The sequence below is a fragment of the Eupeodes corollae genome, chromosome 3 (genome assembly GCF_945859685.1).
Source record: "Eupeodes corollae chromosome 3, idEupCoro1.1, whole genome shotgun sequence".
Taxonomy (NCBI): Eukaryota; Metazoa; Arthropoda; class Insecta; order Diptera; family Syrphidae; genus Eupeodes; species Eupeodes corollae.
Window position 1 is genome coordinate 9,467,177 of NC_079149.1, and position 28,000 is coordinate 9,495,176.

The following is a 28,000-nucleotide window of genomic DNA, read 5'->3' on the forward strand; positions in this document are numbered from 1 at the left end:
GTTGATTTTAAAAAAGGAGACAAAATATTTTTTTGTTTTAAGCAAAAAAGGACAACTCACTCTTTTCCAGTTATAGCAATAGCCAACATCAATAAGACTGAAATCTTCTGGCAAAATTTCGTCCTCGTAGATGATGTCAATGTCCACCCTCTGGTTATCCGGATCGATATCGTACTTGGAGCAAAGGAATCGCTTCAAATGATGAACTGTCACTCCAGCAGGACACTGCAGATATCTCACTGGTGGGATTTGAGATTTGTTGCAAGACACCAGCAATGCCGGATGGTATTCCAGTGAAAGACTATTGGAAACAAAAAGAAAAAAAAACGAAGACAAAAGGATGAATAATTGGTTTTTTATTTGCACTTGAACAAAGGGACACATGAAGTGAAGGGTTGAGACTTGACAAGGGACGGGTGAAACATTCAGGAAGCTATTGAATTCTATGTTTTTACCTTATTGGTTCTGCAGGATAAATAAATTCCTCTTCCATCATTAACATATCACAGTCAGATGTCGAATCTAGGGATTTCCAGAAATGCAACTGGCGTTCCCGTTCTTGTTGTATGAGACCCGGTACGAGTTTGTATACCAAGGTACGCAGGATATCATCAGATCTATATAAATTTCAGGATATGAGAATTGGATTTTAGTACGCAAAGGCAAAAATAATTGAAACTCACCTTAAATTGCTAAGAGTGATGAATCGAATTTGTGGCTTGCAATTTGGACAATTGCTATCGGTTTCCAAGTACTTCACAATGCAGGATCGACAATCTATATTTTAAGAGGTTGACGTTAGCTTGCTTTTCTTTTAGTCTTTTCGTGTCTCTCAATACTTACATGAATGCTCGCAAATATCTACCGAAGTTGCATTGACCAAATATCCACGACATAAATTGCACACAATAACGTCATTGAATTCTTTGACTTTAAGCTTTTGACGGCGTTGCTGTTGTTGTTGTTGTTTTTGATGCTCTACTGATGATGATGAAGATGTTGTTGATGGAGGCTTCATCATTGTTGTTTCAACAGCATCACTACCTGAAGCAGAACCAACAGCCGTGACAATTGTAGATTTGTCCATTGTCGATTGAGTGAATGGATTTAAAGTAGTTACAGTTCTTGCATTTGCAGCACTTGAAGAAGTGGACTGAAGATGCAATTGTTGTTGGAAATTTGTTGTTGTATTAGCTCCATTTAAATTTAATGCTTGTGAAGCTGAAGATGTATGATGATCTCTGATATCTTCACGTTTGCAAATATTACTTTTATGGTAGTCGGCTATCATATCTAGCATGATAAGGCACCGTGAAGAGGAATTTTGTTTTGTTTGTGTTTGCTGTAACTTCGTCTTGGTAAACGAAGATGCGGTCTAGTAGCCTTAGTTATGCTGGGCTATCTGGAACAATAAGAAGAAAAGAAACAAAATATGAATATAAAGTTGAGAGAATAGTGGACTTTTGTCTATAGGAGAAGATCCAAACATTCATACAAAAATATCAAATTAAAAAGTTGAGCAACAAATACTAGAACTTATAGTTCTCTACTCTAAAGATCTTTTCTGACTTTGAGATTTCATTCTTATCATTAATTCAGTTTTAGGTGGATTTGTCTAATTTCCTACAAAAAGATTCTGAAGTAATATCTCTAAGTTCGAATTAATTCGTGAGTGACACATATGTAAAATATTGAACAGTAACTTGTGCTACCATTTTTTCAAAAATGGTAAAAAAAGAAGTCTGAGAAAACGATTTCTAATATCTCCGAAATCAGAAATGTCAATTTCTGCACCACCTCACAATATTTTTTGTGAGCTTATTGACTATTTAAGCCTCGTATTAATCCATTTTCGTTTGAATCGAGATATTAGAAATTGATGAGATATTACAATTTAATAGCTGATAAGATGTTGGTTTTGTAGGATTCCAAGCAATTCCTTGATATAATTGACTTGGGCATTTATTAACTAAAAAACGAATTTACATAAGCAAAAAAATACTTAATACGTCTACGTCAACACACCAAATGAACCACGGAGATATTACTCCTAAGGATTTTTTTAAAGAAAACTCCTTAATAGACACTCCAATAGGATTCTTGAAATTAATTTTAAATAATAACATTAAAAAGTGTCCCAAGTGTCCTTAAATTATGTTCTATAACCTCACAAGACGTCGTCGTCGCTTTGTAAGATTTTTCTTCACATAACGAGATTTATTTTTTAATTAATTTGGGTCCAGTGCGATTTAAAAATTCTATTTAATTCATTGACACCATTCAAATGAAACCATTTCATTCTATCAAACAAATTTTAATTACAGCTTTAGTAGTATTTTTTTGGTCATTTGTTCCTTGTCATTAATTTCGAATGAGGTTCTCTTTTTCAGTCAGTCTTTCGTTCATTCATTCAATACCTCTGGAATAAATCTCATATTTCGTCTTATTAAGCTGATCTGATATACTTATTGTGAGTTGTTTCTTATTTATTTTTTACTTTACCTTCCCCATCCTCAGACCGTTTATTTCAGATGGTTGATTTAGGACAAAATGTGCACAGCACTGCACAGTAATAATGAAGTCAGTGCCAGATTTTAGGAAGATACTGGCAAAGAGTGATTTTTAAGGACCGTTTTCAAGTTTCGTAACAGAGAAAATATTCTGGCAAAACATAATTACATAAAACATAAATCATAAAAGAAATGACAAATTTTCTTAAAATTAATGAGTTTTTCCATTTTCTTACTGGATTATTTCGTTAAAAAAAGGCGCCCCTTTTAACAAATTAAATTCAATAAGTGACTCTGGAGATATTATCTAGAAGCTATCATTTCCCGCTTATTATATCGAAATTAATCGTTTTATCGATTTCATTTCTTCTAAACTAAACTAATAACTAAAAGTGTATAACTTCAATTTGACGTAAGACAGTCAAATAAATTCAACGATGACAGATAAGTAATTTTATCTCACTCTCTGAAAATGTATAGGAGATTAAAAATGTCTGCATCAATTTCCTATCTCTTTTCATCCACCAAGTGGAGAAGGAATAAAATGACGAAACGTCAAAATGAGTAGCCTTTAGGAGAAGTGTAATCACCGTCGTTGAAGTTTGTGAACCAATAAGGAAATTCTATTATCTTTAATCTCATCGATCTGTCAAATATGAAATAGAGAAACTCAACTTAACGAAGAACTATGATACAAGATCTTGTTGAGATCTTTGCGCTAAAACTACAGGCGAGCTATCTGTCAAATTTTGAAAGCTCATAAGATAGGAGAAGTGTAAAAACCGTCATTGAAGTTTTTGGAACTATACAAAAATTCTCTAATTCTTAATCTCATCTATCTGTCAAGCATGAAATAGAGAAACTCAACTTAACGAAGGACTATGATACAAGATCTTGTTGAGATCTTTTGCGTCAATACTACACTACCTGTCAAGTTTTGACAGCTCATGCACTGCATTTTCAAATTTTGAAAATTCGAAAGCCTTTTTCTTTTTCTTATGCTCAAAAGGCCTCCCCATAGCTTAGTCTTGCCCTGATGATGTCTATAGCATGGCACATAAGATCTAAAGTTTATACTTTTTAAATACATTGCTGAATACCATTTGCATAACAGCATCAAGTCTGCTTCGGACTACTGACACGACAAACGAAACGAGCGACGACGCAAATCCACAACCACATCGAAGCATCTTTGAGAAAAATAAAAATACAGAAAAACAAGTAAACGCCTTATTGCTACCGCAAAAATTAAAGACACTTAGGTACATAGCTATAAGCTGCAAACTGCACTAACTTGACTACACATAAAATAGCCCCACAATCAATGACAGAAAAACAAATAGAAGTGGCTTAAATGTGACAGAAGCTGTATGGCTTGGGGGAAAAATGTCAGAAGCAGCTACGAACGGCGGCGCGGCGGCCAGCGTGTGGATAGCTTCTAGCAAACTACAACTGACCCAGCCACACAGTAGTTCCCTCTCTGCTATTAATGACTTCATAATTAACGATCCAATAAAATCCGTTATATGACAGTAAGAGTTAAGATGAGATATTGCGGCTGCCGGATCGGTGTTGAATGTTGAATGGTTTAAGATTGGAGAGTTGGTTTCGGTTTAGGTGTTTGGTTGATGCTGCTACGATGCTGATGATTATCGCATGCAAGTGACCAAAGCCATTGAGATGATGCAACGCACCGCACACAGTTGATAGAGTTGATGTTAACCCAACACTTTTCTTTACGACGCGACGCGTCGTCGGTAACTTGCTTTAAGCGAGAGGTGCTGCATAAGAGAAGACAAGTTGACGTCAAAGATTTGAAGTGTATCGACGGCGGCGCGGTTACGGCGACTACGACGACACTCTGCCGTCGGCTATAGTGACGACAACGGCAACGACTTCGACGACGACATGACCGACGCGACGAGACGATGATGGTGTGAAGATGAAAGGAATAGGAAACAAGAAAATAAGAAGAAAAAAAAACCGACCGGAGAAGCAACGTAATTTGCATTTAAATATTTGAAAGAGTGTTGCGATACGAATACGGACTGTGGAGCCAAGAGGCTTACGGAACATCTTCGTAATAATTTTTCTGTCTCTGGCGTTGATGCTGCTGCTGCTCAAAGCTGTTTTATCGACAGCTACATAACGATGAATGGAAAACCGTTTTTTTTTATTGGGGGGATCAGCAAAAGACCAATGGTTTTGAACTGAAAGTGTTTGCCATACATTTAGATACTTTGTGTTGTGTATGTCCGTATGTAGAATCTTTTAACTGGAAATGCAATTTAAACAAAATAAATAGATTTCATCGGAAACGAATTTACATTGACCGAGTTTTGGAGAACATATTTATACGTTCTTAAGCAAATTTAGATATTTTATATAATTTTATGACCAAAATACAAAATTTGCATATTTTGTTTGTATTTTGTTGGTTTCGCGATGAAGATGTTTTATATGTTATGGGGATTTTTAATGTTCATTCAGAGTAAACTTAAATGGAATATGTTAATTTTTGTGAATTTGCAAAAAAATACAAAACAAAAATGAATTCGTCAAAACAGACCTTGAAGATCTTCCTTAAGAGATATATTTAACGTTTAATGATGATAACAGTTTTGCGTAGGACGCTTCGTTATATGTAAATGAAAGCTTTTTAAACTGATTAAGTGATGATTAATGGCTGAAACACAAACACGCTTCAACTTTGGCTTGGCCTGACGTTTACGAGTTCAGCCATAGAAATTCAATGCATGCTATCACAATGAAGCTTCGACCTCACGCCTCGTTTGACAATCGTAAGGAAATAACGAAATGTTGCGTAATGTGACTACAAACGGAAGCTCTAGTTCAAATTTGCTGAACATTTGCTTTGTCTGACAGCTCAACAGCTGTAAAAATGTCAACAAAAAAAATATATTTGATTTTTGAGCGATTCCTATTGGCTATTATAGACTGTGTAAGCTACTTCAACTATAAATTTAATTTTTTCGATTTCAAAACTCATATTTTTTTATTTTGAGAAAATTTAACAGCTGCTAATGACAGAAGCGCCATTTTAGATATGTCATATTGGAAGTGTAATTCAAAGTAACCACGAAACGTAACGCAGACGAAGCTGGAGCGTGTTTGTGTTTCAGCCATAAAACCTTGACTAATAGATTTGTAAGCTAAACTAATTTAGCATAAAATAAAAGCAAAATTGTATCACAATAAAATTCTTTCAAAATTGTAATGGAACGGAAACGCCGAAATTTCATATCAATATTGGATTTTTTTCTTTTTTTTCAACCGATTGATTTTTGGAAGTGTGAGCGGTCGTTGTAAGACGATGTAAGAACTAAATTTTGAAATAAATCGCTTCAAACGAATTTATCGCCACTGTTCCGGCCTGTCGCAGACCTAAACACAGCGAATTTCGCGTCTCGATTTGGGCATGCGATTGTTCGATTAATTGATTTTGGAGGTGTTCGAATTTTGGTCGAAAAATCATCATCTTTAGCGATGACGCTAGCTTCATGAGGTACCAATATATCCAAAAAAAAGTTAATATTCAGTGTGTAATATGAGCTGGAGGCGCTATTGTCATAGTTAACACGCGCCGAGGCGATTTGACTTTTTTAGACTTTTTTCTTGTATTGATTTCTTAAGCAGCAGGTTTATGCAATAAGCGGCAAACCACCGACAAAACAATAGGTGAGAAAAGTCAAATTAAAGTCACCAAAAACTGGACCTTTCGAATGCTCTCAAATACAAATAAAACCTTATTGGTATTTTATAAACAACTTCTTTATACAAATTTTAAAATCGACCACTCTTTAATAAATGGAAAAAAAAATCTTAGAAAAAAAAACCTTGGAAACATATCTTAACGATGTATAGCCTAAAAATGCCATTAATTGCAGTTTAACAAAAGTGGTTAACTTGGGCGTATACGTACATTTTTATGTTGAATTTTTAATAAACAATTATGATTGCTTACTTTGGATACAATTTGATCGTAAAAGATTTGTAACGATATTTATAGAAAAAGTTTTTTACAATTGCTTAATATTAAGTTGCCTATATTTGTAAGTATACGTTTTTAATGGCTTTTTGAGATCATCATGACCAAACACAGATTTTTTACTTGAATTTCCTTGAAAATGTGTTAATTATGAAAAAATTCCTTAGTTGGTCGTGAATGACCAATTTTATACACATATTGAACATCTGCATTTAAAATATCATATGGAAGCAAAAAATTGTGAAAAATAAAATTATCCTCTTCCAAGAATTACGTAATGTTCACAGTACACTCGGGCGTATGAGTATTTTAAATAAAACATTATTTCATTCTTTTTTACGTTAAATACAATTTTGTCTCGTGTATTTTGTGTGTTAATTTATTGCCTTCGTTTTATTACAATTTGTTGACATTTAGTTTAATGTATTGCTTTTGTTTGAAACCATGACTAGATCAGATTTTTTATTTGCATTTTCTTTAAAAAGTTGTCTATTTCTGAGAACTTTTTTCAAGTCGTAATGAGGGAGCAGGATATTGAAATATAACATAATTCACTACCCTAAAAATCAAATTAGCTTTTTAATTCTTTTTGAAATTGAACAATAAAGAATATTTCTTGAGAATCGAGAAGACTTTTGACAGCAAATATAACTTAGTTAAGTTATTTACTCGGTTCGGTGGATGAGCAAGTCAGAAGGTGGAAAGAACACTTTTCCTCAGTTTTAAACCGAGTGTTTACAAACAACGTTTAGCGGATGCCTTCTGTATTGCCAGAAGAAACTAATCCTCGAACCTCCCAATAAAGATGAGATCGTTGTCGCAAATAAAGCACTTAAAAACAACAAAGCTGTAGGACTTGAATGAATTCCCGTAGAGCTTTTACAAGAAGCGAACTGCTTCATCCGCTCATAAGAAGAAGCCTGGACCACCGAAGGCTTCCCAATGAGTGGAAGAAGGGAATTATCGTGAAGCTCCCAAAAAAAGGAGATCTAACAAAGTGCGAAAACTGGAGAGGAATTTGCTTTCTACCTACCGTTGCCAAAAGAGTAGCAAAAGTCATTATGGAACGCATCAGAGAACAACTTGGGGCCACACTCGATTCCAAGCAGGATTCCGTGGTGGATCCTCCTGTATTGATCATATCAACACCCTGCGGATCGTTATGGAACAGTGCGTTGAATATCGATCACCACTACACCTGCTGTTCATCGACTTCGAGAAGGCCTTTGATGGCGTCAACAGGGACTACATCTGGTTAGCTTTACGGAGGAGAGGCATCCCAGAAAAACTATTTGCTATTATTAAAGCAGCATATGATGGATCCAAGTGTCACGTTCTGCACGATGCAATGGTAGGTTGCCAGATGACTTCGAAATCCGAAGCGGAGTCAGACAGGGCTGTGTTCTGTCACCAATATTGTTTTTGTAGGTGATAAGTGATAAGCGATGTACTGCGCGCAGCGGAGGGATCCAATAAACTTTGACATCCTATTTAAAGCACTTGGATTACGCAGACGGTGTTTGCTCACTCTCTTATAGGATCATGGATCTCCATCAAATGACAATAAGTGTGGAGAGAGAAGCAGAAGTTGTGGGGCTGAACATTAATTCCGGCAAAACAAAAATGATCAGCCTCGGAACCCGACCATCCTCTCAAATAAATATTTCCTCGCAAATGGTGGAAAAAGTGGAGGGCTTTCAATACCTTGAAAGTATCGTTTCCATCGAAGGCGAAACCGAACAAGACGTCATCTGATAATAAGAATGGCTCTACCAGCTGCGACTATTTCACACAAATGTTACATCTGTGCTTTTTTATGGTTGCAACACTTGGAAGGTTACTTCAGCCATTACAAGGAAGCTGCAAACCTTCGTGAATAGATGTCTTCGTAACATTGTAAGGATTTTCTGGCCAAACCCTGTATCAAATGAGGTCGTTTATAGAAGGACAGGTCAGGAACCTATAGAATCTATAATACGAAGACGTAAGTGGAAATAGATTGGACATACACTTCGAAAAGGTAACGAATGCATTGCAGGTCAAGCACTGCAGTGGAATCCGCTCACACAAAAATTAAGAAGAAGAAGCACATTGCGCAGGACAGTCGAGGTGGAATCAGCGTCACTAGGCAAGACTTGGAGGCAGCTGAAACACATCTCCGGAAACCTTACACGATGGCGCGTAGACGTAGTAAAGACCCTACGCCCCTTAAGGGATTCCCAACGGACTTAACAAGTCTGAGTAAGTTATTTCCTCGATTGTTCTTTGACGATTTTTTTTTTACAAGTTATTCAATTTTTGAAAATTGAATTAGTTTACTAGAATTTCATATAAATAAAATATTCGTTTCGTCAGAAAGAATTTTTGATGGTATTTTTAAACAATAAAATAACGTATGCATCCCCTTTTTTTAGCAAACTTAACATACCACTAAGCTACCCTCCCCAATTCTATTTCTATATGAATAAAACGTCAGTTTTGATTATATCTGATTAGCCACATTCAATTGAGATACACGTATGTCTAACCGAGTCAAAAGTTCCCATTTTATTATTTTTATAAAAGTCAAATATGTACTCAAATTTCCAAAAAGTCATCATCATCATCATGGTTTCACATAAACGTAAAATATAACCACAATAATCTGTGACACATTCATTTGTATAGATTTTGATATACTGTTTTACACTCTTATCAGCTCAGCAGTGTCCTTGTGCCAAACGACGACGACGAACGCCACGCATGTCATTATGTGTCACACAACACACAACACCCTTAATATACCCTTATCTTCATTTCATCTCACACATAAATTATTATTATATTTCTTTTTTTTTTTTCAATTTCATAATTTCCTCGAAAAAAAAGAAGAAGAATAAACCCTCATGATGATGGTGATACGAATGCCACGCACAAACGTACACACATCAAGGGTGACTTCAGAACCTTCAGATATTATATTGATAATCAAATTACGGAGATTCGAATGCAGGACCACACTTTCTATACCAGCAACATGTGTAGTGTAGGCAGGCAGCAGCTACGATTATAAGGACAAATATGCCCCATAGACTCAAATGGGCTTGGATTAGGTTTAAAAAGGGTAGGTTGGTTGGTTGGTTTGGTTGATAGGAAGGTGGGTATGACAACCGAAAAGAAGAGACATCTCTTCTCTTCATCCACATCCCTTCCGATTTCGAGTTTTTTTTCCTATCACATCCTTAATCCTCGTGGCTCTATAAATGGAGTTGATTCCATTTCGAAATTAAAAGTTCCTATTTATATAAGTATATGTATACGTATATGGAGATATCACGTTTTGGCATCAGATACACACATACATATATAAATAATATGTGTCCTCTTCTGTGTTGTTACAAGTGGAATTTTTAATATCCTCCCGGGGGTGTAGTACAGTGAATATGCAGGATAATTTTCATGCAACGTAAATATTTCGGTTTTCAGTGCGATCGATGGCAATGTTCTAGTAGAAATTGTTGTTGTTTTATTTTTGCTTTTGATTCATAATATTACTTATGCTTTTGAAGCCCTTCACGGGAAAATATCTATATGACAGTCACAGATGACGGCAAACCAACGATGACGATATTTTAAAGAGGGTTGAAGTATTTATTCAAGAGGGGTGCTTCAGTTCCGCTCAGTGTGTTATTTTTGTTTTCTGTCTTTCTATTCTTCATTTCTATTTTGAATTAGTGGAATTTACTTAATTGCAGGATTTGAAATTCTTGTTTACATACTAAATGCGATTGCAGAAAAAATATATAGATATATATATAAAGGCACAAAAAAGATGAAGGTTTGATTGGACCCTTTTAGTACCTACTCGATGCTTATTAATTTTGGTTTGATTTGAAATAAACTGACAAGGAAGGGGTGTTAGGAAAAAGGGTGCTATATTTATTTGTGAGTATATATTTTCATTTTCGTATTGTTATTGTGTTGTATAATTTTTATAATAAGCTCATAAATTGATGTAAAATTTGGTGTCATCTGTTAGAAGAATAATAATGTGATGCGATTCAAATGCTGCTATGTAACCCCATGTAACTTTGACGGAATTAAAAAACGTCAGTGGAAATCGAAGAGTCTTCTAACAAAGAAGTGTGAAGTTTTTGAAGGAACACCTACACAGGCAACTAAATTAGTCTAAAATTCATTCGTCAAGTTAGCATTAACACTTTAAGGGATGGTAGTCATGTAAGGACTGTCAAGTTAATAAAAAATCAGCCCTATCATGAATTCCATCGTAATCGGAAATTTTTACGAATCCCGAAAAACTGTATCATGAAATCCGTTCGTAGTGGAAAATCTCATACAATTTTGCATTACGAACGGAATTCATGATACAGTTTTTCGGGATTCGTAAAAATGTCCGATTACGATGGAATTCATGATAGGGCTGAATAATCCAATTGTTAGTTTCCTCAAGTTTTTAATTAGCAGTGTTGACGAACTTGAAATATTGTGTGGCCAACAATACTGTATAACAACAATACACAAATGACAACAAGTGTGGAGAAAGAAGCAGAAGTTGTGTGGCGGATAATAAATCCTGCGAAACGAAAATGATAAGCCTCGGAACCCGACCATCCTCTCAAATAAATATTTATTCGCAACCGGTGGAAAAAGTCGATCGTTTCCATCGAAGGCGGAACCGAACAGGACGTCATCTGCCGCATCGGCAAAGCAAAAGCGGCGTTCAGTATGTTGTCAAAAATTTGGAGGAATAACTCTATCAGCTTAAGAACAAAGCTACGACTGTTTCGCACAAATGTTGAATCTTTACTTCTTTATGGGTGCAGCTGCAAACCTTAGTGAAATTAAGGATTTTCTGGCCAAAACGTATATCAAATGAGGTCGATCATAGAAGGACAGGTCAAGAACCTAAAGAATCAATAATTCGAAGACGTAAGTGGCAATGAATTGGACATACGCTTCGAAAAGGTAACGAATGCATTGCAGGTCAAGCAATGCAGTGGAATCCATTCGCTCACACAAGAATTAAGAAGAGCTGGACGACCGACAAGCACATGGCAGCGGACAGTCGGGGCGGAATCAGAGTCACTAGGCAAAAGTTAGTAGGAGTTGATTAAAAAAATGTAGATTAAAATTCTGATCAAAATCAGTTCTTTAAAATACGTAACCAGTATTGACTATCCTGATTTTTGATCAATGATTTCATAAATTGACCTCTGTATTTTTCTGCAGAAAGTTAAGGAACAGAACCTTGAAAAATTCTATAATATTTAAGGATGTAAAGTTTTCTAAAGGGAAAAATGTGCGAATTTTGATATGCAGGATTTTGAAATATTAACCTTAAGACACACAGAATCCAAGACTTCCACTTCTTTTGCTTAAAAGTTTCTGCTACATGGAGGAAGATAATTAGAAGTGCTGCATACTGTTACTTATTTTCCTTTGATTGGTTAGCAATGATGTACTTTCGCTTGATAGGAAACTGAGAAATAAGATGGATTCTGACAAATTTAACTTTTAACTTCTTTAAATCATGGATCTTTATTAAATGACAACAAAGGAGAAGAAATCAGAAATCGTGCTTCCGAAAACCAATCCCAGAAAAACTGTTCCGGCTGATTCTTCTGTAATAAACATTACTCAACAACTAGTAGAAAAAGTAAAGAGTTTCTAGTCTATTTGAAGTATTGTCTCCACTGAAGGCGTTACCGCAGAAGATATCGCCAGAAGTATCGGGAAATCAATTGTTGTCCACTGTTCAGAGGAACAACTCTCTCAGCTTGAAGACAAAACATCATTCCCTCTGATAAACATTGCTCAAAGCCTAGTAAAAAAAGTAGAGAGTTTCTAACTATTTTATATTTGAAGAATTGTCTCTACTGAAGGCGGAACCGCAGAAGATATCGCTACAAGTAGAAGTAGAAGTTCAGAGGAACAACTCTCTCAGCTTGAAAACAAAACTACGATTGTTTCGCTCAAATGTCTAATTAGAAGATATTGTTAAACAAATACAGATAACAGCAGTTATAACTAGGAAACTGCAAACTTTTTTTAAAGTTCAATCTTCTGGCCTGATCCGTTCGTACCTCCCACGAAGAACTATAGAGTAAAACAGATTAGGAATCCATGGAGACTATTATACGAAGGCGCGAGTGGAAGTGAACTAGACACACACTTCTAGAATGTAATGACATGCACACTCAAGAAGGGAAAAGCTGGAGTAAAGTCAAACACATCGCCGAAAACAGAACAAGATGTTGTGTAGGATATTTTGACATTTGAGGGCACAAGTAAAAAAGGCAGTGAGTTCATCTTATAAGACTATTCATATACTATTTTTGTATCCATCTTAGAAAATAGTTATAAATAAATAAATAAATTAAAAGGAGCCACAGTCCGTTGAGAACTAGGTCCTAGTGACTTACAACTATCAACTATTCTTGTGTGCGAGTACTGTTGTCAGGGATGGAGGGGACCTACAGTTTTAAGCCGAATCCGAACGGCTAAGTTGAGAAAGCACTTTTCATGACAAGAATTAATTTTGTTGGCTTTTTTCAATTTCTCGCAAATGGCAGTCAACTTGTGTTAACATTTCAATTTTTAATTGTTTTTAATTAAGAATCTAAGAGTGTTTCCGGAGTAATTGAAATCTTTGAGTTAAATAATTTCAAAAATTCAGAGGTCCTTGATAGTTAGTTGACATTTAGTTTTTTTTTTGATAGATGTTGTTTATGGTTGAAATAGTTGAACATGTCCAACTAAAATATATTGACATTTCAGTTGCATAAACATTAATATTTTTCAATTAAGGACCCTCCTCGAAAATGTCCCTGTGAAAAAAAAAACTTCAGATGGTATTGGCAGAAAATATTTATAACCTTGGCGTCAACTCTAAAAAAATTAACTTTTTCTCTGCGCAGAATCCATACTATTTCCAGTATCTTCTCAAACTTAAATCTTTTTTTTTCTCACACGAAAAATCATTCAATTAGAATTCATTAGGCAGCATCCTTTGTACGAAACAGTTCATTTCCCTTAGCACCCAATTTATGTGTGTACCACTATACAAATAAGCTCTATTTTATTATAAGGTTAATAGGTACTTCTTTTGAATAAAAAAAATAAATCCATATACACCATTTGCCTTCTCTTTTGATTATAATGGGGAACCGCCCGCCTTTTGATCATAATCAACGCGCTTCGAATCTACCATAACTTAACCATGTCACTCCATCGTAGTCGCCGTCGACGACGTCGTCAAAACAACGCTCCACGCCGCAACGTCAAACAAAAGACCCCTCAACATTTTGTGCACCAATTTCTCTCTCAACTAAAATGCCACTAATGGCCAAGTGATGAAACATCAAATGCGGCGGGCACCATCAACATCAGCAGCATCATCATCAACATCAGACCAACGACGATGACGATGATGATGTTGGGGCCACCCGAATGGGAAGGTAGGTAGATATATAAGTATATTTTGGAGAAGAAAAGGGCCCTCAAAAGTCCATAAAAAACAACCAAGATATTCCCCATAAACGAAACGGGAAGTAAAAAAAGAAAGGAAAGAAATGAGAAGAATAAAAAAGAAGAACACTGAAAGATATTTCAATTCCCCAAAGGCTCCCCTCAAAAACAAAAAAAAAACGCCGGTAGAAAGGTGGCAAGTTGGTATTTTCTCTACGTCATCGTCGTAGCACATCATATAGAACATCATGACGTTGGAGGCCGGCACTGCATGGCCGGCGCGGCGTCGTCGTTGATTCTTTTTTTGGATCGCACATACTCAAAACTCAAATTCAAACATCACATCAGAAACCCTCCCATTGTGAGTTAGCTTTACACGAACTATTATTAGATTGGCCTTGTGTTCCCCTTTATGTTTTTCTATTTTTTTCATTCATGCAATGTACGAGTAGAGGCTATAAGGTATATCGTATATATGCAGCCCCGTGTATGTTATCTTTAAAGCCTCTATATTCAATATGCAATGCAAGGCATAGAACGACGACTGCGGCAGCAGTCAGGGCAGCGGGCGGCCTATTTGTTTTGGATTAATAAATGAAGAAATGAAAAACGTATATAGAAAGAAGATTAGAGAACGTTAGAAAGAACGAGGAGCGAGTGAAGAAACAAACATACGATGATTGTTTATTTTTGAACTTATGGATGACTTTTTGTTTGTTGATGTTTCGAACAAAGTTAATAAATTTAACATGATGATTGAAATATATTGACATAATGTATATAACTTTATGAAGGTTGTTCGGTTATATTGAGATAAATATTGAAAAAATGTTTTAAATTGCAATAATTTTGAACTTTGATATTTTTCAATTAAGAATCTTAGATAGTTTTTCAAAATTATTAAATTCTTTGAGATTTAAGTAGCTTCAAAAAATTGAAGTATATTTGACATTTAGCGGCCATTTTGTTATTTCGCTGGCTGTTGAGAATGTCAAACTGTGTTGCTTAAACTTTAATATTTTTCAACTAAGGATCTTCTTCGAAAGTTTCCAGAGTTATGTCTTTTATATAATTTTAAAATTTCAAGGGTTTTTGACAGTTAGTGGCAATTTTTAAAATCATTGGATGTTGTTTATGGCTAACATTTCTTTTGTTTAAACCTTAATATTTTTTAATTAAGAATCGTAGAAAATTGCCAGAGTTATCAAAATCTTTGACTGATCTTAAAATGATTTAAAAAATTCAAGGGTATTTCAGAATTAGCTGCAAGTTTGCTATTTCGATGACTGATATCTATGGTTTGACAGTTGATGATGTCAACTTGAGTTAACATTTTAATGTTTAATTGTTTTTAATCAAGAATCTGAGAATATTTCCAGAGCTATCAAAATCTTTGACTCAAATCATTTCAAAAATGCAGGTCCTTAAAAGTAAGGTGACATTTTGTTATTTTATTTTATTTAATTAAAATATGTTGTCATTTCAGTTCCATAAACTTTAATATTTTTTAATTGAGGACCTTCTTCGAAAATGTCAATTTATCGAATTATTTGACTTTTATATAATTTCAAATTTTTAAGAGTCTTTGACAGTTAGCGGCTGTTTGTCATTTCATTGGATGTTGTTTATGGCATGGCAGTTAGAATCTCAAAGTTTGTTAACATTTCTTCTGTTTAAACTTTAATATTTTTCAATTAAGAATATGAGAAAATCTTTGACTGATCTTAAAATGATTTCAAGAATTCAAGGGTCTTTGACAATTAGCTTACATTTTGTTATTATTATGACTGATGTCTATGGTTTGACAGTTGAGAATATCAACTTGTGTTTACATTTCAGTTTTGAATTGTTTTCAATTGAGAATCGAAGAAAGTTTCCGGAGTTATTGAAATCTTTGACTTTGAAATAATTTAAAAAATGAAGAGTCTTTGACACTTATATGACATTTTATTAATTTGATGGATGTTGTTTATGATTGAAATAGTTGTAAATGTCAAACTTAAATATGTTGACACCTCAGTTGCATAAACTTTAATATTTAGAGGTCATTTTGTTATTTCGATGGACGTTGTCTATGACTTGACAATTGGATAAAGTTTTGGCCAAGTAACGCATGAATCGCTTAATGCCAGAATAATTTGTACTTCCAAATTGTAGGAAATGCATAAATCAATGCGTTCACCTTAAATTGTTCAGTGGTAGAGCTTATTTTTTTGGTTAAAAAACACTGTAAACAGGCAAATTTATCATACATTAAGCGAAAACAATCCTTAAGTTATTAAATCCGTTAACAGGTCAACTATATTTAGTATGGTTTACATGTTGGCGGTATCAAAGGCCCTTTTTTCTTTCAAAATACGAACTGCAGTTTTTGGACTACTTCAAAAGCTTCTAATATGTCTCGACAAAGCAACTGTTTGCTGTGGTACCGACATAATGACGTCATCGGACCATACATATATTTGATAACGACTCACGTTGTCTAATTTTTTGTTATAAGTCGAAGGTTACGTAAGGCTTGAAATTGCATGATTATGGCAATTTTTTTCATGTTGAAGATTTGTAAAGTAACTATCGAGAAAGTCCAATTTGGCTCTTAATTTGTTGACAATTTCCTACCGCCTCAAGGCCAACATAATCCATGCCATCAATTTAACTCTTTCTATTTATGCACAGATTCGTGAGAAATTGGACAAAAGCCACGGTGGAAAATCAAGCGAATACAAAAAGATCTAGCAAAGAAACATTTCAAGAACCATTGTTAAAAAAACTTTATGTTTAAGAAAAATTCAGACCAAAAATAAGTTTAATAAATATTTTGAAAACATTTCAGAAATGTTTCTATATTTCTGAAAGTTTTTTTGTATGTTTCTGAAACGTTTTAAAATTGTCTTTGGTTTTCACGCACTTTAGCGTGTTTTTTTCTTGAACAACTAAAAGATAAATATTTCTAAAAAGCTTCGAAATGCAAAAACAGTCGTCAAATCTTTGATCGAAATCATTAAAGCCTTCAACATCATTAAGACTGGTTTATTTAATATTTATTCTAATATTATATCCTCAGCTGCGAAGCCCGTATCATAGCGGATGGTGAGTGAAAACATGTCAAAAATATTGGAAAACAATGCCAGTTTATATTTGAGCTCATCTTTTGAGTATAATGTTTCTTTTTTAAGCCACACATCAAGAATGTGGAATGCTTAAACAAAGTCTATTCCATTTTGATTTTTAAAACTGTTAAACCAATTCATATCTACTCTTAAATTCTTCCTTAAATTTTTAAACTAGGTACATTTTGAAAAAAAAAAACAAGTTTTCACTATTTTTATTTCAACGCATAAAATGCTGAGCTTCTGAAAATTTGCCTTGAGAATACTTAAATAAATAAATGTGTACCTTTGTTTCGGGTTCTTTCCAAAAACCTGCGGTAAACAAGTTTCAAAATCTATGATAAGAAAAAGCTCCTTAAAGAATTTGACCTCTTCGACAAGGACATCCAAATTTTAAAGATACCCTTTTTTTCTTAAAAGTCATCTATCATCTTACTTTGAGAACGGGGATGACATGCTTTGACTTCGTTAACAAGTTTTTTCCTTATTTATATTTGCTTCCTGTTTTTTTTTTATTTTTGTCTGTCAAACCACCCTTTGGAATGTCTCATCTCTCATCCCTCATCCCTGCAAATGCACCTTAAACCTGATAAACTCGATTTTGTGAGACTTTTTTTTCCGGTTTGGTACTTATTATATTTATTTTTATCTAAATAAAAAATCTCAAATAAAAATAAGAACTGTCTGCTTTTGAGAATTTCAAAATTGAACTTCATGTTTAAAATACCGCAAAACGTGATGTGGTTGTATGAAATGTTTTTATTATAAAACTTAAGGGTGCTGCCCAACCATTTTTTAAAGAATAAAAAAGTTTACCTGATGCTTGAAGATAGAAAATCCAGGAAAATAAGTTCAACATATATATTGAACTTTTTCAGCACCTTGTATAAAGGTAGGTGTGTTAAATTACTATAAGCTACTTGAAAACTGTCAATAATCCGAAACAGATTCATAATTTTTGAAAACTCATAGAAATGTGAATAATTTTTGTATCATTATTTAATCATCTCAAAACAGTAGTGATTATAAAAATTAGATAATCTCATTGAAAATAAACAAAACAAAATAGGCACGACGAGTATGACTGGTGCAACCTTTTCTCGACCACAATGAACCCTTTATTTCAACAGAAATAACCTCATAAATTGAAATAGGAAGTCATCTAAGATTACTTTAACCTATAATAAAAATACAAAAACATAGAAAAACAACAACAAAAGGCAGAAATCATCAAACAACCGACCAACAACGAAGCATTTTAATGTTAAGACTCACTGTAGGTAGGTAGGTAGATGTATCTAGATACATTAAGTAAGCTCAAGTGAACACCTATGTATTTCTTTTTTCCATCTCCGGAAGCAATTTTTATCTTTTCTTGATTCCAAAACGACTCAACTCGACTCTCCCATTATTTCATTATCATATTTTGTTTTCATTTTCTAATCCGAGAAAAAACAAGACAACTTTAAGAAAAAAGAAACAAAAACAAAAACAACATCCCAGACAATATTGTCATCTTGTTTTTCTATTGTATTTGGTATACCAGACAAATACCGGGGTAGGTCTTATTTTTCTATGTTTTTGTTGTTGTTTTTTAATGTTGTGCCTGTTTATGAGTACCTACCTACCTACCTACCTTACTTATGTTCCTATTTGTATCATAAAAATAGCTCGTGCCGTGTGTCGATCTTACTTACATACGTATATACACATAAATAGATACAAAACTAAGTAAAAAGATACAAGCGCAAACACACACCTCATGTATCTATAAGATACTACTCTACTCATATAGTAATATAATAAACATCTCTCACATCTTCAAGACACACGTTTAGAATAATGTACTCGTATCTTGTCTCTAGAATCTAGATGAATGAGGAAAGACAATATAATATTATAAAGGAATGCGGGCGGCATGTAAAACGCTACAGTTTACCTTCGGAAAAAAATAACTTTGAAAGTGTAAAATACAAAAAAAACTCATTTTCCTCACGCCAGCCGACACCGCCACCGGCCGCGCCGACCAAAGAAAACGACATCAATGAAAATAGACAAGTCAGTCATTATAGTGAGGAGTTGGAAATAATATTCAGAGACGGTTGTGGACACTAAGTGGCGCCCGATTGAAGGCCAAAAAGAAGAAAAATATGAATTAATTTGGAGTTAATAAGAAAAACGATAAATTTGCCGTTTTTTGTGCATTTTCTAGATCTTTTACACATAGGTTAAACTTCTAATTGGAATTTTGGAAACATCCTTGAAATTTAAAAGATTTAAAGTAAATTAATTATTTATATTATTGAGTGGTACAAAGTAAAACAATTGCTGAACTAGTAAAACGGCTTTTTTATCGCATTTTTATTTTAATATCTTTAACATAGATCGAAAGTGAAACCTAAATTTTCACACTTAGTATCATTTTCTGGGAATGAAATCACATTCAAAAATGAAGAATAAATAAAAACAGTTTTTATCGCCAATTGTCGTTTTTTTTGTTTACATACGTTTAAACAAAGTTAAAACTCGATTTCTTTTATATAGCACAATTTGAACTTAAGAACGATGATTATTATATCATTCTCTCATTATTATTAAATGTTGACCATAAATGTCATTGAAAAAACGTTTCACAGCCGTCATTTTGTTATAAATGCCTTAAAGAAAATTTATTTTAAGGCGTCACTGATTCCTGTTTATTTCATCTCAATCTATTTTGTTGTATGTACTTCTCAATAAATCCCCAAAAAAACTATTTTTTTAGCCTTTAGGATGACCTAAGGCCTTAAACGATTTTGTTTCTTCTTTGTCTCTTCTTAAGATTGAAAGTATAAACCCAACTTTTGGCACTCAGAACACTTTTTAAGAAAGCAAAACATAAAAAATAAAACGTTTTTCAAAATTTACAACGTCCAAACAAACGTTCTTATTGACGCTTTTTCATTTGAATGAAAATTACATTTTGGGGCTTAATATTAACTGAACCTTGCATACAAATTAACAGATATACAAAAACGTTATTTTTATCGCTTTTTTGAGTTTAAAACAAGTAAACCAGAAATTAGTAAAAACAAAAAATTATTTTTTACTAAGTAAAACAATGAAAACAATACAAATATCTTCGTTTTCAAAAAAAACCTTTTTATTCAAATTAGGCTGATTTCATAAAAACGATAAACATACAATCGTTTTCAAGCAAACCTTCTTTTCATGGCATTTACCTTATTTAAAAAAACGATAAAGATATATTCGCTTTCAAAAATATTGCTTCTTTATCGTTCATGAAAATGATAAAAAACATTCGTTTTTAAGAAAATCGTGTTTTTTTAACGAATTAATCTAATTTCATAAAAACGATAAAATTACATTCGTTTTTAAGAAAATCGTTTTATTATCGAATTTACCTAATTTCATGAAATCTATTCAAATATATTGCTTTTCAAGAAAAACGATTTTTTTATCGAATTAATCTTATTTCATAAAAACGATAAAATTACATTCATTTTAATAAAATTGTGTTATTATCGAATAAATCTCATTTCATGAAAACGATAAAAATTTACTTTTTTAGGAAAACCGTTTTTTATTGGATTTATTTAATTTTATAAAAAAAAAGACGATAACGATGTATAAGTTTTCGAGAAAACGATAAAAAAAAAACGTTTTTATATCGCTTTAGTCTGATTTCTTTCCTTTTGCTTGTTGTGTGATAATACTTAAAATATACAAAACCTAAGGCCCCTACTTAACCACAAAACCTTTTGATCGCTCCTGGTTGCTGAATACAATTAAAAAATAAAAGAATAGAAAATGTGTGAAGTTTCAAGAATGGTCTGAAAAAAAAGGAAAATTAGAAGGAGATACACAAAAAAACAAAGAAAATGTGTATCAAACCAGCTGAATGCATAGCTGAGAAATTTTCCTTTTATTTGTCCGTTTAGGTTTTTACGTCTGATGTCTATGATTGTCTCCGTATCGTCTATTCAATGAATACGACGACGCCTGCCGTAGTCGAAGCCGTCACTGATGCGCCTGCTGAACTAAACGACATCATCTGTTTATTTATTTGACTATATTTTTTGTTTTTGTTGTTGTTTTATTTTGTGCGGTTTTCCAGATACCAGATAGCCAGAGTCAACACCGCCAGCAACACCACCACCACCGGTATCCCTGTTGTGCCTATAGTACCGTGACAAATGATGGATGGTCCATAAACATGTGTTTTTTGTGTATGTTTATTTTCTTTATAGTCAAAAACTAGAAATGCATGATAAAGAGAAGAAACAAAAATGGACACACGTCGACGTGGTCGCGTCGTGGGTCGTCATCGTCAGCATCGGAACGAAACCTCGAAATGGATCATTAACGCTTCTCACATATCTCCTAATGGTTTTATTCGGCTCTGGCGAATTCGTAGATAAATTCGCACGCTATGGCTATCCGCACTTTGGTTTTAAGCAGATTTATATTATTTAAGTTTTTTCAATGATCCACTGACACAAATTGAAAAATTGAGATTGCATGATGTGAAAAACAAAATTCATTCATGTTTCTTTATTTTTTTAAAAATTATCACAATTATGTATCGGAATTTTTTGGCACGCTATGGTAAGCTTCAACAAAGTAGCATTAATGAATGGAAAAACTTTTGTATGTTTGTGATTATTATTTTAGAAAACATTATTAAAGAAAAATATTGGAATCGTAGAAAATCCATTACACTATTATTTGAAAACATTGAAAATCATTGAAATTTTGTATTTCTATTTCTGTAATGAGAACTACGTTTTTCGTACCGTTTATGGACAACAAAAGTGTAAATTTAACTCAAAATATTTGTTTTTGTAACTTAAATCCAAAACTCACCCTTAGTAAAAATATATAAATACATTTTGAACCATGTCAAAACCATTACACCATCACTTAGTTCAATGTGAGAAGAAAATTAAGTGGCATCTATACAATAATATATTTCCCTTCAGTAAAAATTAAAACAACAGTCACTTTCGTTTTTAAGTAATTTTGTATGTTTAAAATTCCAATCGCATATCTTTCAAAACAACTGAAAAACTGACACCCTTCTTTATGAAGAGAACCGTGTATAGGTTAATATAATTAATTGCACTCTCTTCATCACTTCAAAACAGGAAATGACAAAATCTTCAAATGGAATACCAATTTTCTGTTTTCAAAAAAAAGAGACCCATAAAAGTGTCATATAAGATAATGACCATCATATCATTTTATTATTTATTGAAATACGTCTATGAATTGTTTGTACATGTCGTGGTTTTGTGGTTTTTAACATTCGGTACTTCAATATTTTTGTAGACGGGAAAAAAAGTACTTGAATATTTTTTTTTGTTTTACAATTGAGAACGACGAGCGACGTGATAAGATTGATTTTCTTGATGGTTTGTTTGTTTTGTCAAAATGACAACTCAGAGTGTCAATTAAAATTAATTTCACTTTTACTTCAATTAGAAAATTAAAAAGTGAAAATTTACTTTTGAAGAAGTTACTCGAATCAAGTATGGAATACTTTGTTCCTTAAAGTCATTTTTTCCCATGGTTATCATATAAATGAATTGTTAGTTGGCGGTATTTGTCAATATCACTTTAAACTTACAAAAAAAGATCAGGCCTTAGTAGGATGAGTTGAGGGACTCCATATTTGAGGCTTATTTAGAACTGATTTTGAATGTTTAGATGCAGATTTCACTAAAATGACAGATATTTTATTTTTTCAATAATTGATTCGATACAAAAGTCAATATTTCAATCCGAATTTTTTCAATTTTATTTCTGATTATTCAAGTAAAACTCACTTAGTCCAAAATAAAATTAAGACACACTTTTTGAACCAAAAAATGCGTTCAACATCTGCCACTGTGTTCCAAAATCGTTAGAATAACATTTTGAAGTTTTAATGATGCAACATATTAAATAAACCATCATAAAGGATTTAAAATTCTGCGTTTTAACAATGCTCTAAATATTTATCCTCACAAACTGTTTAAACGTTTGAATCCTTTGCTAACTAGTTAAATGCTAATTCTGTATTTCACAGATTTCCTTGTTGTAACAGTTCTTGAAAAAAAGAAACAGACAAACCCAAATACTCCTCCGAAATGTCAGAAATTTTGAAATCATTGATTTATTGAATTAGGCGTAAATGTGAAAGTCGGTGTTTCAAGGGTGAACATTTAAAAAAAGAACAAAAGATCACTGGAAGGCTTTTTGGTAGATATTTTACTACAATAATTGTTTAAATAAATTGCATTTTGAAAATCCCGTTATTTGAAGTGTGAAAGTACTAAATTCGCTTTAAAATCCTACTTTCATGTAGTTTTTCAGTTAAAACTTATTTTTTTGGGAAATTATCATGCAACAATATTTTTTGGTTTACCACTTTTAACGACAAATTCAAGACAGTTTTTTAATATCGATTTATTTCTAGCATTTTTAAAAGGTTGTGAATTACCAGGGAATCAGAGATTCGTACAAAAAAAACTGTTTTTCGTTTATGAAATTATTTAGCACAATTAATCAAAATTTGTACTTGATTTTTATAAAGATAGGTTAGGGTAAGTTTGGGAAGATTGGCTCGTGATTGATGCGATTATCACCACCCTTTGATAGATTTAGATACATTTTGATATGCTCAAGTAATTTGTCTTCCCTATAAGTGACATTTTTAACCTATGACATGTATGGCTTGTTTTTTCTCACCCATTTAGAGGTTTTGCTAAAGCAAAAGAGACTGTTTCCTTCAATGTCTTTAAATTCTTTAAAGTTTTTAAGGAATAGTACTTCTTTGTTTATGTCTCAACATTGTCAAAGGTTTAAACATTTTTTTTAACAAATTACCTTTAAAATGTGTGTTTTTAACAGTGTCAAAATTAAATTTCAGAAAATAAATTAGCAAAGGAATATTGTTCTTATTCTTCTTTATGGAATTTGCACTCTTTCTTCAGTCTTTTACACACTATATTTACGAGCATCATAAGTTATTCAAAAACAATTTACTCCTTATAAGATATTGGAAAGTTCATTTTAAAAACTATTCCAAGGTCATTTTCGAAAAGATTCAAGTACCATACAGAGTACATAATTTGACTAATGGTTGTGACGAGAGCGAGAAATAAGGGTTTGAAATTCTGCAGATATGTTAACACGTATGCAAAAACTATATATATGCAAAAATAAAGGGGAAATCCTTTAAAAAAAAAAATAAAAGGGTCAAGCAGATGATGTCAAAATTGTACATAAGTTTTTAGGTAAATTCGCAAAGCAATATCATTAACATGAAATAACCTTTTGAAAAGGGTTGAAGAGGCTATAATCGCACTAGAGTATACAATATGTTCCTCTTCTATGCAATCTCAGTTAACATTGTGTATAGAGTTACTTATATATTCATATCTATATATATAACAAATATACATAAAATGATGTACATACGAGTATATAGTGTAAATAATAGTATGAAAAGATCTTCATTTTATGAACTTACGGAGTTATTACATACAAAACAAAAAATGTATCAATAGGTTCAAATTAACCTTAAATCCGTCAACTTCAAAACTTGTTAGAACCAATATCTATAACTTAACAATAAGCATTATTTATAAACGGTTTTTGGTAAGGTTGAAATATCTTTAAAGGGAAACATTTTTTTAGATTCACAGTTTAAAATGAAATGTGGTTGATCTTAAAATGCAAGAGCTTTGGTACTTTTTTTAAAATTTGGATTCAAGCTAAGTTAACTAGCTCCATTACAAAGCAATCTTTGATTCAGGTGGTAATAAAGTGTATTAAATACGACTCAATTTTGTATGTTTACGTATACTTTACTCAAAACACCCCACCCCAATCACCGAAAGCTGTACGATTTGTTTAAAAATGTATCTAATACCAACAAGCTATAAATGCAACATAAACAGTCTCGAAAATCAAGATGCGTATTTGAAAATCGATAAATACATAAAATGTATAATATTTCTGTTGGCATTTGACTTAACCATTCACTAGTCACGTCTTTCGACTAATTTAGATAACTAAAGAGTGTTTTGAGCTTTAGGTTGTTGTTAAGATTGTCAAACTGTGTTGACATTTCTGTTTGATAGTTTTTTTTTTAATTTAGTATGAATCGTTTAACTCCAAAACAACGCTTCCTAACTTTCTTCCTTACGATGGCGTTACAGTTCTATTGCCTTAGCCATCAAACTTCTCCATTTAGCTCGATCCCTAGCTAGATGTTTCCGTTTGCGCAATCCAAGGTGGGTAAGATCACTTTCCACTTGTGCGCAATAACAGATTCGCAGCCTTCCTCTTCTTGGTGTGTATTTGAAGCCTTTTCCGGTCCGGAGCACTGATATCCATACGCTCTGCAAACTCGGCTTTGGACCTTTATCCTTCTAGCTAAGTCTCCGTCGCAGTACAGCTCTTTGTTCCAACTTCTCCACCACTCATATTCTATGTATACGGTAGATCACGCAAAGAACTTTTCTCTTTAAACGACCCTATTCGCCATTGTTATAGTCCATGCTTCGACACCGTTTAGCAGGAAGTTGTTGATGAAAGTCTTACAAAGCGACACTTTGGTTGCTGAGAAAGGGCTTTACTGTTCAATTGCTTTCTTAGCATAAAGAAACAGCGGGTACAAGAGTAATTTTGCGTTTGATCTCAGCACTGTTGTTGTTTCCTGCAAGCTCCGATAGACAAAGCCCTTAACTACTTCAAAGTTACTACTATTGATGATGACGTACTGTCCGCGACGTATGTAAGTGTTATAGGACCTTTCTTGATGACAGCATATACTTTGCTCTCATTAACAGCTTAACCTATTTCTGACGCCTCTGTCTCACTACTTACAAAGGCCCTTTCAATATCAAGCTGAGTTCTTCCGATTATTTAAAAGTTCGTCAGCATATGCCAAAAATTAGACAGTCTTTTGAAAGATAGTGCCACTAGTGTTGACGTGGGCGCTCTGCACTATTTCTTCCAAGACGATGTTAAAGAAATGACTTGGCAGCGCATTTAAAGCCTTTTTTAAAGTCAAAATGTTCTGTTAAGTTTGTTTCTAACCATTTTTAGAATAGCACGAATTCTCTATGGTTATCTTGCATAAACATAAATGGAAGTCATGACTCTATACAGTTCGTTTCTGTAGAAGATCGGCCGTAATGTGAATATTCATATTTATATTTATTTCATTGATTGCTTATACAAAGTAAGATACAATATCTTATAAGTTATTGTTAAGCTTAATAGAATATTTGATCGATTGTTGCCTTTCCATGTCTAAGGCCATTGTCGACAATAAGACGTTCATATATCAGGCGAAGAGAAGATTTTGTATGCGATTTTAAGAAGACTTATTACTCTATAATTGGTGCAGTATAGAGGGTCTGCTTTTTCAGTATCGGCAACAAAATTTTGAGGTTGCATAATCAGACATGCTTTCTTCCGACCATATTTTACAGATATGCATGCTCCTAACCAAATTATCTCCAACTGCCTTAAAAAGCTCGGCATTCAAGTCATCTGCTTCAGCGATTTTGTTAGACTTCAGCTAGGATAAGGCGATCCTTATTTTGTCTGAGTCGGTAAGACGGAATTGTTGGATTTCATCATCATCATCAGGTCCTCTAACCCCGCACGGGGCATAGGGCGTCGACAAAACGTCTCCATCCTTCTCGATCTGGAGCTAGATATCTTAACTGTGGCCACTTCTTCCTACCCGCCGTGACCCCTGAGGAATCCATTCAAAGGACTGCTTCGCAATATCATCGTTTAGTTTCCTCAGTGTATAACCAATCCATTGCCATTTGCGCTTTCTGATGTCGATGTCCAAGCGCCTTTGACTTGTCCTACGCCACAATTCCTGGTTAGATATTGCTTGTGGCCAGCGAATTTTAAGGATGTGACGCAGACAGCGGCTCACAAAAGCCTGCGTTTTTCTCGAGATGGTGGCTGAGACTTTCCATGTTTCACAAGCACATAATAGCACAGATTTCACATTGGATTCGAAGAATCTCAGTTTAGTGCGTAAGGAGACTTGACTGGATTTCCAAATTTGGGACAAAGCACCAAAGGCAACGCAAGCTTTATTTATTCTGCTTTTTACGTCCAGATCCGTACCACCATTTGCTGATACAATACTTCCGAGGTAATTAAATTGTTCGACCTCTTCAATAATAGTGTCATGCAGAAGAATACGATGTTGTGTTGGGGGGCCTGATAGCGTTATTTTTGCAGTTTTGCTGTTTAAAGTTGTAAAGTTTGACACATCTCGTTCAGCCCACTGATGTTATTTGCCATGCGATATATATCGTCGGCATAGTCTAAATGGCTAAGCCTTTCAAACGTTCTCCATTGAATACCTTGACTCTCAGTTGTACCAACGCTGGTCATTAGAACATCATCTATCGCCAGCAGAAAAAGAATTGGCGATAAAACATCCCCTTGTCTCACACCCTGACGCACTTCGAAAGAGTCGGATAGCTGCCCATTATGCAAAACGAAGCACCTAGCAGTTTTGTAGGACTCCTTTATAATTGTTGGATTTAGTCGTACATATTGAATGAATCATCCTCCCTGACAACGGAATTCGGTTCTTCGTCGCCTTTATGCAATCTGCAGAAATGGTCCTTCCTTTTTCTCAGCATTTACTACGGTAACACTATGATATTTCCACTTTCGTTAATTGTGCATCAATGGGTTCGAGGTTTATGTACTTGTAAAATTCGTTTCACCTGCTCAAAAATCTAAAAAAAAACAAAATTCTATAAAATAAATCATTCTTTGAAGCCCAAATAGCATTTAAATACAAAAAATGATATATACAAAACAAAAAACGGAATCGGAACATCTTTCATTAATCGAAATATATGAATTAT

The 28,000-nt window shown here is 33.6% G+C and overlaps 1 protein-coding gene across 1 annotated transcript in view; it reads right to left on the reverse strand.

The window, feature by feature from the left end:
* Positions 1–28,000, reverse strand: part of LOC129949265 (protein suppressor 2 of zeste) — a 50,977-nt gene that overhangs the window by 14,896 nt on the left and 8,081 nt on the right. Inside the window, exons 2-5 of the mRNA XM_056060615.1 lie at positions 844–1,402; positions 684–777; positions 456–617; positions 61–301 (exon numbers count right to left, since the gene is read on the reverse strand). Of these exons, the coding sequence (XP_055916590.1) occupies positions 61–301; positions 456–617; positions 684–777; positions 844–1,300 (954 nt within the window). The 5' untranslated portion in view covers positions 1,301–1,402. The remainder of the gene's footprint in view (positions 1–60; positions 302–455; positions 618–683; positions 778–843; positions 1,403–28,000) is intronic.